Consider the following 15,205-nt stretch of genomic DNA (forward strand, 5'->3'; position numbering starts at 1 on the left):
TAAACAAGTGCAGATTTAGCAAGGAGGGGGAGGGAAAGGGAAGAGAACGAGAGCCACGTCCCCCCACTGCCAACGCAATGCATGTTCCTGCAGCATCAGTGTTTGGATTAGGCCCATGGCCACCCTACTTAGGTTTCAAATCAGGAAAAAAATAGACGGAATTCAATTCCTCGCTGCCAATTTTCAGTAAGATTAGACTTCAGCATACAGAGGATTTTTTAAAATAGCCTTCACATGAGACCAGCTCTTTGCATTGAGAGTGTGTTCATAAACGGGATATCAGATGTTAATAAATGACGAGTATTTACTCTGTAGGCATATTACAGACATGTGTAAAATGTGCTATAGGAGGCTAAACACTCACTGGTTACAAACAGGCTTAGACACAACAGCGCAGATTAACCAGACTGCCTTTTTTATGCTTTAACTCCCAGTACACAGCACAGCTCACTCCAGGACTGGGATCCTAAGCACTTCCACAATTTAAATGGCAAATATTAATCTACCAGAACATATAAACAAACAATTAGTTTGAAGTGTGCAGATGAAGTGGGCTTGCACCCAGTAGCTGGATGTCGGAGCCGGCCTGTACGTCTGTGTGTACGTGCACAGTCCCACGCATCCCATCAAGGACAGGAAGGGATGTCAGTGGGTCCCTCCAATGCTGGTCTGCATGGAGGGAAGTTGAGTCACTGAACACTGGAAACCAAAGAGCAGGATATCTGTGGTATCTGATCCCAGCAGTAGTGGGACAGTCACTCCTCAGGCTGGATGCACCAAGTGTCGAGAAACCCAGGTGTGGGGGCTTCTGGGCTTATGCTGCTGTTCCCAGGGGAATGTGGGCTCATGGCTGTTCTCTGTTTTCTTTTCTTTTGTCCTCCAAATACTTGGAGCACATGGGACTCCAGTTACTGTATATTTTAAAGCCTTTGTTCCTTTATCCTTCATCCTGAACCGTGACATTGAACATGCTTCAAATGAATGAAAAGCCCCCTCTAAATCTCATCACAATTCAGTGCCTGTCCTTCTGTGGGACCACATTTGGGGTTTTTTAACAGATTAATGGCCAGAAGATCACAACAAAGAGCACTGCATATGACTGAATATTAACTTTTAATAGAGTGCATTGAGCTCAGGAGCCGATTAGAGCCTTCATGAGGCAAGAGCAACGCTAATCCTGGAAGGACTCCTAAAATCTTTCGTAAGCTGCATTTAATTAAAAGAAAATGAAATACGCGAGAGTTGATGCACAAGTTGTGCATTTGTGCATCCCACTCAATGAATGAATCATTTCCCTGCCTTCTCTGACACAGAAATACCTTGCAACCCATTAAAGATATTAAATATTCTTACAGCTCCAGTGGACCACGTCACCACAAGCCACCCAGGCCAAGGCCATTGAAGTCCAGAGCTGAGCTGGTGTGACTATAGTGCTTCTGCAATGGTTTGTGTAGAGGATAACATCCAGACAACAGCCTGTCTACAAGAGGACATGACTGCCTGTATCACTGCTAAGGCAAACATCACCCAAACTGTTGTTACGTTCACAAGATAGAAATTTGTTTGTATTTTCAGACCCTCCATAATACATATACAGCATATGTGCATCTGGGAGAAATCTCAATCAATGGAGCTCTAGCAATGGTACCACTTCATCATGGGAAAAGCACATCTTTCTCACACAGGCCCTGTTCTTACCAGTTGCCCCAGTCCTGCTACTGGTAGAGAGCAACAGGGAGCCAAGAACCTCTAACTGGAAAGATGAACGACGAGGTGGATGATTGTGCATTGATCAAATGGCAGTCAGATCCTACTGGGATGCAGTATGGGACCAACCAGCCACCTGCCCTGGTACAGAGCACAGACCCTGCTCCTCCCCATCGCTCAGCAAAGGGCAGATTCCCACTGCACACCCATAGAGCAGAGCAGCCCTGAAGGCACAGGCGCCTCATGCTCCTCCAGTGTGCTGGGGACCTGTCAGCCTCACTCACATCCCTCCAAGGGCTGGGGCTGGGGTTAGATCAGCAGCCTTCCCACTGGATTAACACAGAGCTTTGCAGCTCTGCCGGCACCATGCCCGTGCCTGTCAGGATCCATCAGACAGCCAAGCCTTAACAACTAATAGAGTAACGGAGTGAAAGGAATAAAATTACCCCTTTCTGAAACAGCCAGAAAAACTCTTAGCTAAGGCTGAACACAGCTTATGATTTTACAGAAAGGAGGATACTGCACTTCTGGGGGCTGCACTGCAAGGGGAAGCAACCAGGCTTGGATGGTCCATAGCTGAAGGGGCAGAGCTGTTCCCACCCCAGTTGCCAACCATTGAATGGGGTTCAGGGCCACTGAAACAACTGGGATGAACCGGGAGCACTGAAGGGGCAGAAAGATGGGAAGAGGGTTGTGCAATAAGCAGCAGTGCTGCTTTTCTTTGCTGCTGATAGCTCAAAATGTCATTTTCATGTGAAAGGCTTATGAATCAGGGAGCAAAAAAGGTTGCTCAGGTTTTGTGCCTTCAGGGTTGGGTTTTTTTAATATATTTTTTAATGTGTGCTGATCTAAGGTCAAAGTAACTCAGGATGAATGATTTCTGTCACCTTTGCATCAAGAGCAGCATGTCACGCTCAGACAGACCCCACGAGTCTCTTGGATCCTGCCATGATCCTCATGTGTCCTCACATGGCCCTCGACGGCTGCGCGCCCGCGCTCCCAACACTTGTGTGCACCAACGTGACCCCCTCCAGGCACCAGGAGTCAGCTGGGTCCATCACGTGGTGGTCAGGGCAGAGGGAACATGTGTCAGACCACAAAACTGCAGAGGGAGACAAGATCCCGGATCTGCTTGTCACCACCAGTTCTGGCCCACCACTCCCAAGTCCTCCCCATACCACTCCCAAGTCCTTATATTTACTGCAGAGCAAAAAAAAAAGCAAATCCGTAGCGTGTAAATCACGGTTAGAAAGGTTGCAAGTCTGTTCTCTCTTGAACTCATGTTCGTTACGGGCAAAAAAAAAAAGGCACTTATAGCCGAAAGCTGGTGTTTAACAATTTATTCCACAGGCCAGTGAGAGGGGAGGAGGGCGATGCTGGTGGGGTGGAAGCTCAGCTAGAAGTAGTTGACGACCCTTCTGATGGACTGGACGCTGGCACTGCGCGCCTGCCACGCGTTGAAGTTGCTGAACTCACCGCGCTCCACCACGTACATGCGGCCTCGGTAGTTGGGCTCCTCGTACAGCACCCACCTGAGCAGAGAGGGAGGGTCACTTGGGTCCCAACACTGTGGTCATGCCAAGTGCCCACGTGGAGTGGCTGCATTTAGGCACTGCAGCACCACAAACTACAAGGGTTTCCCTTAGAATAGCCTGGCAACCATCCCCAGCCAGACTGGACCTTGTACTGGATTACACCAGTGATGAAGCCTGGGAGCAGATGCTCCCCTCTTCACATAACTCTAGGAATGGATCTCTTCGAGCTTCACCATGTGCAACAGAAACAATTTAATAGCCTTTGATAGTGCTAAAGAAGGACATGAGTCCCCTCAGCCCCTGGATAACCTTCTTTTGGACAGTAAGGAGAAATGTGCAACCCTTGATGGATGTTCTGCCTCTTTGAACTGACTCATTAGCTATGATGGGAACCATATTTAGTAATTTCTCTCTTTGTTAGTAATTCTTAATGGCCTCTTTGATGCTTTCCAACAGAGAGCAGGACTTGGCTTGGTTATCTTCACTTCATCTCTGCATCCAGAGTTAACCACAACTTTACCTTGGAATGCAGTCAAATAGATGAAACACTCAATAACCTTGGTGACTTTGGCTTGCCTGACTTCTTCACCTGGCTTGGCTACATCATTCCCTGTGGGGATGGCTCATGGCATGTCTTTCACCGTTTGAAGGTCTTCAAGTCAGGAGCAATTCTAGTGGCCAAGAGGAATAATTTTGCTGTTCTCCTCTCCCTTCACCCCCCTTTAGTCACATTTGTCATGATATTAAAGTGGCCACAAGTGTCACCTCTGTCCTCTATTGAAATCTCCCAAGCTGTTTAAACCAAGTTTTGCCATTGCTCTGACAGTTTTACAGTCATGTTTCCACTGTGTCATTGCTGAGCTGCTCATCTCTGCCTCTTTCCTCTCTTACCAATGTTTTTCAGGATTTTATAAAGATCTGTGCTGCTTGTCCCATCTATTGGCTCCGCAATGACAGCAGAGCAGAAATGCAATCCTCCAAGTCATTTGGTTTCTGTGGTCTGTCTTGCCAGGAACTCAGCGGGGACATTGTGGCTGGGACCTCCTGTATGTGGGATTTCCAGGGAGAAATCCTTCAAGTACTGGATGGGTCAAAGACTGCTGGGCCTCCAGGGTCAGACAACAGCTGGAGAACTCAGATCAGTTTGAGCCAGAGCAAAAAAGGTGGAGGCTTGAGGGAAAAAGTTGTTTATAAAACCAGCCACCCATGGGCATTATTTAAAAGCAAAAAAAAAAAAAAAAAAAAAAAAGAGAAGTTTAGGGTATTTAATCAAGCCATTTTACAGATTCCCTGACATATTTGGATTTGTCTTGTGTTTCTGAGAGGACATGAGGTGGGACTGTGCCGGTCCCTTTTCCCAGCTGCCTGTGCACCACTATGACCTGCCTGGTGCCCTTCTCCTGCCCCGGCCTGTGCCTGCACCATCGCTGCAACAGGCTTCCCACAAACAAGGAAGCATTCTTCAGCACTTTTTGCAGCCAGTTTGTATCTGAACTGGAATTACAAAGCCATCCTCAGACTTTTCCTCTGAAGTTCACTTTGCAGCACATGGAGAAGGCTGCCTGGTGCTCACGTGAGTTTGCAGCAGTTTGAGGTTGCCCTGAAGCCATGTACCCCCATCACATATCCTGATGTGCACTGGCAGAGAGCGTCCTCAGCTCCTCAGCTTAATTAAGAACAATTCATAAAATTATCCTCCTCCTCTAGATACACCCCAGCATTGTTCCTAAGGCACACATGGCTTTCTTCGTTTTCTCCCCCGTACCTTCATCTTACATGCGCTTCTCCATATCTTCAGACGATTTGGATCTCTGTGGCCATCAGCTCACTGTCCCTCCCTCATGCACTCCTGGAAAGAGCTCCCAATCCTGTTTTCTGCACGTTTCAATCACTGCTAATGCTATTGGAGGTACTGCAAGGTGGTAGAACAGGGATGTCCACGGGGCACTGCTGGCCCACCAGGACACGGTGGTTCTTCCAGCTTTTCTCTGCTCTAGGACAACTTTCAACAGCACGTGGACCCTGGGGAATAGAGCAGGGGGAAAAGCAACCCCTCATAGGCACTGTCTTGCCCAAGATTTATGTGTTTCTCTCCAGACACATGGTTGATGTGTCTGCACAATCACATGGAGGGAATGGGACAGGCCTTGGGGTAGATGGAAGCACACTGAGTGACCTGGTGTGGTGACAAGAACCCACTGGCTTGTCCCTTTGGTTAGGGAAAGGCTGCAAAAAAAAAAAAAAAAGGAGGAATAAAGGGAATAGCAAAAAGATGGGGATGAAGTGTATTGGCAGTGCAAGGTGATGAGTGAAGGATTGTATGGCTTACTTAGCTATTCCTTTATTGCCTAAAATTTACGTTCTCTGAGACCGTCAGGAAGAGAAGAAATCAAGTCAGTCAGGAGCCCAGAAAAGAAACAAAAAAAAGGATGATCCTGTTCTCAAGCCCAGCATGGGAGGGCTGATGCAGGCATATAGCACACAGCCCTTAAACATCTTGGTGCTGTGTTTCATTAGCACATAAACCCAGAGGACATGGGAATAAAACACGCATGGAACCAGCTCAAACCCTATAAGCCAAAACTGGCTGCTCACACTGAAAAATGAGGAGGGAAATGCTGCAGCATCAACCTGAACCAACCAGGAGGCTTTCAGTGGGGCTGGAAGTCCCTCATTCTCCATGTAGGATTCAAGCAGTGCCACAGGCAGGTATCGCCTCTGCTGAGAAATATGTGATGTTCATTGGGCAGCAGCATTTGGGTACCTGTTCTGGTTGACATTTCACAACCTGCAGAACAACTACCAAACACTCCTAAATGTTTCAGCAGAATAAACGGTTGGTCTGCTTCCTGCAAGTTGTGTCACTGTGGTGTAGAAAAGCCCTTTTTGGGGTATTCTCTCCTGGGCCGCAAAACAAATTTAGCTTTTTTAAGCTGTTGTTTCTAAGCAGTCCTCTGTGGAGTGGCTGAGGCACAAAGGAGGACGAGATGAGCACGTCTTCATCTAAAATCAGATGATACCATATGTGATACTGGAGCTGGCTCTGCCTGTGGGAAGGGCAAAGCCACTCTCCACTCAACCTGCAACAGCTTCCGAGGAGGCGGCAACACCTCGAAACTGCTCCAAAATAGCAATCTCATTTCCAGCATGGTTTTAACAGCTTTATCATCACCCTTTCTGGCTGTGTGGGGTAACAGTTGCCAGCCCCAGAAGGGCAGCAGGAAAGGTGCTGGACACCCTCGGCCCCACCATGCACCATGCCAAAGGCAGACGTTTGTCTCCATTCCCATGTTTCCAGATGATCCATCATCACTTCCCTCAGGCACGCCCGCCTCCACAAGCGCAGGCAGCAACTTTTTATCAGCACGTGACACCATCCATGGATTTTGAAAAGGAAGCAAATATTTCTGTATCCAACAGATGTCATGTTGAGGGAATTGAGGGTAAAAATCACGGATGGAGGCCGTGGCTGAAACTCCCTTCGTCTCCACTGACCCCCTGTCCTCTGCTCCACAAATGGCAGTGGATGGGTCCTGGGAGAGCTCTGCCAGGCTGTGCCCAGCATCACCTACACCTGCAGCACCTCTGGAGTCACCTGCGCTTATTTGGTCCATCCAAAGGAGAAAAGTGGTGCCATGGGGTCCCTTTCTCCTCCCTGGTCTCACCTCTCTACTGTGGTATCTTATCCATCCCTCCTGCAGCCTGGGGACAGCAGGTCCCTCTGCACTGTCCTACCTTTTAATTGACTTTACAGACATTTCCAAGCATTTCCAACAACCGTCTTCCTGGGATCTGAATGTAATACTACAAACCTCAGCGAGTTTCCTCACCATGCTCCTTTCGGTGCTTGTTTTTTTTTTTTCAATTTTTTATCACTACTCAAGGACCTTGAGAAGTCATGTAACATGTTCACACAAACAGCCCAGGATCCCACGCAAGGGAGAGCAAGCTTTGTGCTCCCGATATATTTTGTAGGGGAAGGGAAAAATCAATCTGAAAAATTTAAGTGCTTGAAAGTTTCTGGGCAGCTTCCCAATTTCTCAAGCTCCAGGCTCTGCCACAAGGACCTGAGCAGTAAATTGGCCCTAAAGCTCTTGCTAGAGTACTCACGGGCTCCCTCTTGGCTTTACAGTGTTGGTACTCAAATGCTCAGCTCTAACAGGGTCCCCAGTGGGCTCCAGCCATTTCTTCCCATTGGAAGTGGGTAGCTCTGCTCCTTGGTTTTAATGAACTGCCACTGCCTAATCATAAGCCTGGATTTTTGGAAGAGCAGAGGTCTTGGTTGAATCAGAAAAAGGGGCCTGCAGGACACTCGCTGTCAGGGTGCCACAAGATCGGATGGCAACAACTATTCTGAAGGAAAAATGAACAGAAAGAGTCCAGCATTCCAGGCTGGAGGCTGGTGAGCTGCACAATATCCAGTCCAGGACAGGTGAAGAACAATGTAGCCATGTTCCTTCCTCTGCAGAGGCTTCCCTCTGCCCCGTGCTTCCCTCCAGCCACCCTCTGCTTGGCTCTGGGAGGATGTTGTGGCATTCCCCAGCTCCCAGCACACTTGCAGTAAAAATGCAATTGTGAGAGGAAAAGGGAGACAGACAACCCATTGGACAACAAGAGAAAAAAAAGACATTTAAAAAGACAAACACCATAGAGAAAACACAAATTTCCACCAAAACAACAAGGAAAAAGCAAATCTTACATACTTCTGAGGCTTTTAGGGGCATCTGTAGAGGCAGGAGGATGAGGCTGAGCATCAGTAACTCATCTGCAAAGTGAGTTCATGAGGCACCAGGGGTGACCAAGACCCCCACGGGGTGTCTGGGCATCACCACTGCAGTTGCCTCTGTCTTTCAGAAGCAGGATTTAATTTTAAGCCTCACTTGTGCCACCCAGGTTTCTGGTGTTGAAGCCACTTGCAAGACAAAAGCCTTGATGCACCAACCGAGCCATGCATCCACCCTCCCCAAAAGCCTCTGCGCAGCTTTCAAAGTGGTATTTGGAAACATGATCAAAAATGTTAGGAAGGCATGAGGGAAGAAGGGGAAAAGGGAGAGAGGAAGGAAAGGAAAAGGAAAAAGGATCAAGCTGCTTTTAAATATCTTGTTCCATACACTGTAAAAAGGTGTCTTGAAATGCTTGTAGCTTGTGTTTAGCTGCCACTCTTTGAAGCAGCTCTCAGTGGTCGGGCACCAAAATTCACCTTAATGCCCACTTTCAGGCTTTCTCCAATCCCCCTCACTCCCTGGAGTGCTGGGCACAGGGTGTGCGGGGCAGGGAGCACGGCAGGGCTGTGGGCCAGGACACGAGCAATTACTTACGCGCCGTCGCCGTACACTTTGAGGGCATTGATGCAGGTCTTGTCCCAGCCTTGTCCCTGCAGGAAGGAGCAATCTTCTGTCAGCTCCAGGCTGGGACCCCTAAAATGGCTCCCCTCGAATATCTCAATCCTGTAATGCTCGCCGTGCTGGGGACAAAGGGATTCGAGTCAACAGTAACACAAAAAAAAGCAACGATTTATTTCTCCGGCTTTTATAAGACAAAGATGAAGATGGAAGGGTGCTTTGGAAGGGGAATGTGAAGAGCAGTCCAAGACCACTGGTGCCAGCATGCACAGAGCACGCACAAACTCGTGCTGCCTCCCAGCACACCAACCAGGAAAGCTGCCAAAAATCCCTCTCCCCTGCACCCCGCTGCACCTTCCTGCAGCTGCCGTGGACACATGCAAACACATCGCTCATGGGGTGCATATGCTCAGGCACATGTAGCCCCTCTTCCATACGCAGATCCACCCCCCCATCCCACAAAGCCTTCATCCCAAATACAGCATCAGCTGCAGACCCGACTCTCTGTGCGCCCACACAGCAAAGAAAGATACGTATCCACAGTGTACAAAGATGCTGGACTATTCCCCTAAACTAATTCGTGTTGCCTTCAGTTCCATGTGTAGCTGCTGTTCCTGATGGGAGATGTTGTGCCTTTCTTTTAGGAAAATGAAAACAGGGAGAAGAAAAGGAAACTTTCCCAGCATCGTCGTTGCTGCGTGAGCCCTTGGCGGTGACACAACACAAATTACTCCGGGGAGATCTCTGCAGCCTGCGGCAGAGCTATGTGGGACAGACCGAGCTGAAAAGATATTTTTAAGCCAAATTCAAAGAATACCTAAATGCATTTTTCAAATAAACAATGTCAGCGCACAAGAAGGCCGGGCTGCGATGCCAAACTCCACAGCAGGCAGCCACCGGCAGCAGCCAAGTGGATACCGTGCCTGAGCAAACATTCCTCTGGGAATCTGTGCTGCAGAAATGCCTCAAAGCACTTGCTGGCATCTTACAGGGAAAACCTTGGGCCCGGGAAGGAGGAGCACATCCTTGTGCTGGCCAGGGTCCGGGGCCTGGGGCAGAGAAACCCCTCCATGTACGGACCATGGAGGTGCTTTGGGAGCTGAAACAGACCCACTGTTGTGTGAAAAGCAGCTTCGGGGCCAGTGAGAAACCTCACCAGCTCCAAGAAGGCTCATCATTGCCCTGGGGGTCTTCAGTCAATGGAAAGACCCAACTCAGATTCATTTTTCTTTGTCATCTTTTAATCTTCCCAATTAAACTTTCCTCTCGACTGTGCTTTTAAAAGCTTCATTATGGGAGGGGAAAATAATGGTTTACTTTAGGATTACTGGGGTGGGGTTTGCAACAGCAGAGAATTCAGCTAGAATTTGCTAGGATCAGCCCAGCTGCCCTATAGGTCCAGTTCAGAGAGAAAGCCCTCAGGCTGCCCACTCCCCCTCCACATCCGTGGGGAGCCCAGTCTGCCACAGCTCAAACTTGCCTTGGGCAATGAATCTCCTACTGGATTCCCTGGTGCATATTTCATAGCAGCTTGCATTAAAAAGGGAAAGCACTTGGTACTAGCAGGACCTTGCCATCTCATCTGGAAAACCACGGGAACATCTCATCCCATTAAAGGCACTGCGCTTCACTGTGGGAGGAAGAAGGACTTTCCTCCTGTCTGGGGACAGGGGCAACCGTGTCTTGGCTTTGTGGCCTTTGCAGAGCGCTCCAAGATGGGACAAACCTTCCCCAGGAAACCATTTCTTTCCCGATGGGACACATTATTTCTAAAGAACACAGGTTTAAATGACGCTTATTCACGGGGCTCCCGTGACCAGGAGAAATAAAACCCAACGGTGCTCCGGCTGGGAGAGCCAAACGCCGCCAGCAGCTTCCAACTCACCATCCCGACGGGCCGGCAGGAGCCCAGGTGGTCACTGCGTCCATTCCAGCGATAGAAATCGGGATACTCTCCGTGCTCCAGGATGTACTGCTGCCCTCGGAAGTCGGGGTGGTCAAAGCAGACCCAAGCTCCGCTCTGGACGCAGATGGAGTTGACCCGGTTGAGGAAACCTTGCTCCTGGAAGCTGTTGCAGCTGCCGCAGACGTCCAGCTTCCTGCCCGTGAAGCATTTGCCTTCGTAGAAAGTGATCTGGGGGGAGGGAGGAGAACGGGCCCGTGGTGAGGAGCAGCGGCACGGCCGGACCCCCATTCCGAGCAGATGGGAATCTCTTGCAGCTGCATCATTTCAGGGTGGTTTGGGTTATTTTAGCTGCTTTCCGGCACAAGGACCACGACATCACTGGCATTTTTTCCTAAGAACCGCATTTGTTTTTCTGGGAACGCAGCGCATCCCGCGTTTACGACGCTTCTCGCCGCCTCGTGCTCTGTTGCACATATTTCCAGCAGGAATGTTTAAACAGGAAACTTGGCTCCCGAAACGCAGCTCCTTCTGCCACACCCCTCCCCATCCCTGCTCCCGAATTTGCTCCCGGTATCATCACTCACGTCGCGTGTGCCAGGTCCATTATCCTCATCAGGGGCTCCAACCCGGAGGGCGCTCGGGCTCTCGGGCCCCAGGCTGAAAGGGAAGCGGTTGGGTCGTTACTTACTTTTCCTGAGTATTGGGACATTTTCTGCTGGCTGTTATCCAAGACCAAGAGCGGGAGCCAGACCAAAAGCGGGATGGACAGGACATTGGACACCCCACTATATAGGGGCCGGGAGGGGGGGGCCGGCCCGGGGCTGGTGTCGCGAGGGCTTTTTAACAAAGCCGCGGGAACCGGGGGCTTTGCGCTTTCCTGCTTCGTAGGCAGAACCGCCGGTGACGGGGCCTGCTGAGTCCGGGGTTTTGATTTTGGGCAGATGATCTGACAAAAGATTTGCTTGGCAGGGCTTTGGTCGATTAGCAGTGCACATTTACCGCTCCTTTTTGGAGGACTTCTTTTTTTTTTTTTTTTTGGAGGACTTCTTTTTTTTTTTTTTTTGGTTGGTTTGTTTTTTTTCCCTCCCTTTTTTACTTTTTCTTAGAGCAGATAAATAAGTAAGGAAACAGCAGCATCTCTCTAAGAATGGTGCATAATTCCTCTGTGTTAGGTTTGCTGCCTTTCGCTATCAGGCTGCTGCTTTTTTCCAGCTTCTTCCCACCTATTACAGCATGGCAGCCAAGAGCGGGCATCCTTGGAAGACTCCTCACCAATGCACACTGCACTCCATCCATCAAACCAATAGTTTCTCATTCAAACATCTTTAAATGGCATCTCTGAAAGCCAAGGACCTGATTTCCTCCAAAGCACAAATGTTGGGCTCACAAACCCACTGATGTTATTCAGAAACATCATTTTTAGGAATTTTTTGATCTTCCAGCACGGAAGCCCTGACTCACAGCTGTAAATCAGGATTAGAGGGACTTTTTGACCACAAAGTTACTGTAACAAAGTGGTTTATATTGCAGCTATATGGGACCATGAAGTCCTTGTCTGTGTTACAGGAACATCCAGAGATTTTAATTGTCTTATTCTCAGGACAAATTAATAAGCAAAGGAAACCCCCAGCCCATAAACCTCATCATTTTATATTAACAAGCCAAAGAGGTGAAGGCAAGTGCCTTGGGGTTGCCCATGGACCAGCATTCAGAGATGTACCAGGTCTTAAAAGACTTGTCTTTTATGCTACTTAATAGCTCTGGAAGAGACTTCACATGTAGCTCCTGCTCATCCAATCCTCCTCTTCCTCACCCACTGGGCCCTCACCATCTCCCCCCTTATCCCGGACCATCAGGCACGCGCTTCAAATGCAAACCCTAAACCCTCATTTCCTGGCAGGTCCAAGTGCTCACATGTGCCAGCAGCCTCGCCTGGCAACCCTGCTCTGCTGCCTTGGTTCACCGCTTTGCTTCAAGATTAAAGACCGTTCCTGGAGAAAGGATGTCATCATTAGGGCTTAAACACACGCCGCCCTTTCAATTAAGATGTAGAAGTTAATAAGCGCGTGTGCGCGCACACGTAGGCTGAGCTGGAGGATGTCAGTTGACTGGGATGCGCTGGAGGAGGAAAGAGGGAGGTGGCACATTGCGCTGGGAGAAGAAACACATTCTTCAGCTGACGCAGGTGAACCTGCCCCGGCATCGCAGAAACACGGCTTGCATTTATGTGTTCTGAGGGGCTGCAGGGAAGAATGAAAAAAGCCTCATCTAATTAAAAAAAACAACAAACCCTCACTGAAGTGCCGGTGCTAATTTTAAGGTGTTAAATTAATCACCAGATGATGCAGAGAAAAGCAACAGTGCACGGAAAGTCTCACTTGGAAGAGCGGCAGCCAGGGCTGGAGGGCACGAGTGGTGTTCCCCAAAACCAGCCCTTCCCTGTGGCCTTGCACTCAGTGCCCTGGGAGGGAAGGAGACGTGTCCCTCTTCTCAGCCATGGCGGGGAACATGAGGGGGACAAGGTGGCACCGTCGTTGGCACTGGGACCCAACTCTGCATCCACTGGGGTCATAACAGCCCAGTGCTCTTTGCATTGGCCATGAGAGGGAGACCCACAGCATCCACGGCAAACTGGCCCTAAAGTACCCAGGAAAGCAAATATTACCTCAGGAGGAGTTTTTTATGGAACCACAAAAGCCTGGTTTCCTCTGGCTCTGTCTCACGATGGGATTTTCCTGTTTCTCCTAAGGTGTGAGATTTAATTAAATGTGCAGGAGCTTGTTGAATCTGAGACTTGTGCCCAGCTGTCGGATTTGTTAGAAGTTGTCCAACAGGCTCAAAAGCTATTTTAGGAGAGATGGAAAGAGGATGAGACAACTTTATTCTCATTTCTTTGAGAAGCCATGTTAAAGATATGAAATAACAAAGGACCCATCTCTACAAAAAAAAAGGAAAATAATGGGAAAAAAAAGAATATGGAAGAATGGCAAATGGTAATTCTTGGACAAACCCCCTTAATTCCTTGCCAAAGATGGAAAGGCTGCCAAGGAAAGAGAGGAAAGAGCAGCCTGAGGAGCCTTTGGCCACTGGCAGCCTTTCAGGCATATGATGTTGGGGCAATTTGCTCCAGGCCAGAGCCAGAGGGTTGAAAGGGTGTGACTCCTGGAGGTAAATCTTTGGGAGTGACCTCACTAATGTGAACAGGAATATTCGTTGTCAGAGGCTTAGCAGGATTAGCATTCTGCTCAGAAGTACCCACTGTTGCAGGTACAACCCCCCACAAATAACAATTAAGGGAGCAGCAGCCAAGGAGTTGCTCCACATCCTCTGGAAGGGCCATCCTTCAGCTTCTAGAGGAGCCTGTAGTATTTGCAAAGCAGTGTAAGACTCAGTGCAGAAAATCCTTATCTCAGGGCTTTCAAAATGCCATCTTGCCTAAAAAAGCTCATCAATTCTTCACCTACCTCAGTACAAGATACTTAGAGCTTATTAGATATGGAGCAACCATGGGTCTTGCTCCTTCCCACAGAAAATTTTTTGGCTTGCTCCTGGGAATAATGAGCACATCTCGTGGGCCTCTTCAGAGCAGCAACAGACCTCACAGTGAGAAAGCATTCTTATGACTCAAGGGAGAGTGTCTATGTGAAATCCACTTTGCTCAATGAAGCCCACCTCAGACCAGTTGGCAAAGTACTGATTTCTGCTGGTGATTAACCCATTCCCAGTGCCTGAGTACACCATGTGCTGCCTCCCAGACCTGCTGGGGAGGCTGGTTACACTGACTGCAGAACATCCTGCAAAACATTCAACCCACCCCCTCACTGGCAGAATACAATCACCTGTTGCTGGAAATGGGAATCAGCTGCCAGGCAATGGTTTTGTGTTCAGTATGTTGTCTTAATCGTGGATGCACTAAGACACAGTCTCTGCAATATCTCTGCCAAGAGTGGCCATCCCACACCCTGACCCACCACCCACCCCATGCCACGCAACACCTCGTGTCAGCCATGTGGAGTCCAGACTGCAGAAAACCTCCCCAGACTGAGGAAACCCTGTCACAGAATGATGGTTCAGATCTGGCCAGGTTCCCGCTAGGAAAATGACTTCTCACCAGGAGATGGGATCAGGTTTAGCCAATTAAAGAGATGGATATTGAAAAAAATCTAAAAAGCTTTTAGAGCCTTAGAGTGTTCAGGGATCAGTGTTAGTGCAGCTCATTGCACAACCCAGCATCTGACTGAGGTGAGACTTGCACTTCATTTTGGAAATCATCAGAAAGCCGGGGTTTGGGGGGTGAAATCCTTTCAGTTTTCATTGTATTTCAAGGAAAAGTTCCAGTAGGGAAACAGGACACCTAAGGAAAAGCTGAATGCTGAGAACACCCATCACCCAGTCTAGCTCAGCCACATTTCCACACCTCAGTAACGAGTTGAACGATCTGCGCAAAGGTTCTTGCCCCCCCTTCCCCAGGTGTCTAAGAGGAGCAATTTTGACCTTATCAGCTGAGGCTGTGAAGATGAGTCAGTATTAGCGAAATGCTCTGAAGATGAGCAGTCCTGATTACATAAGGACTAATCAGAACCTGTTGATTTCTCCTTCTGGAGAGGTTCTGGCTCAGCAGTGCTAATTAGCAGGGTAAGCCCAGCAAGCCCGGGCACGTCATCACCACCTGCACCGCGCTGGCACAGCAGCCTGTGACATCTGCAGCAGCACCA

At 49.0% G+C, this 15,205-nt stretch overlaps 1 protein-coding gene across 1 annotated transcript; it reads right to left on the reverse strand.

The window, feature by feature from the left end:
* Positions 1-3,032: 3,032 nt before the first annotated feature.
* Positions 3,033-12,622, reverse strand: CRYGN (crystallin gamma N). Its single transcript, XM_017826530.1, has 5 exons — positions 12,405-12,622; positions 11,075-11,147; positions 10,470-10,718; positions 8,561-8,706; positions 3,033-3,239 (listed from the first exon to the last, which is right to left on the reverse strand). The coding sequence occupies exons 1-5, from the start codon at positions 12,500-12,502 to the stop codon at positions 3,104-3,106; spliced, it is 702 nt and encodes a 233-aa protein (XP_017682019.1). The 5' UTR covers positions 12,503-12,622; the 3' UTR covers positions 3,033-3,103.
* Between the last annotated feature and the right edge of the window lie 2,583 nt (positions 12,623-15,205).

This window comes from Lepidothrix coronata, unplaced genomic scaffold (genome assembly GCF_001604755.1).
Source record: "Lepidothrix coronata isolate B3197 unplaced genomic scaffold, Lepidothrix_coronata-1.0 Scaffold128, whole genome shotgun sequence".
Taxonomy (NCBI): Eukaryota; Metazoa; Chordata; class Aves; order Passeriformes; family Pipridae; genus Lepidothrix; species Lepidothrix coronata.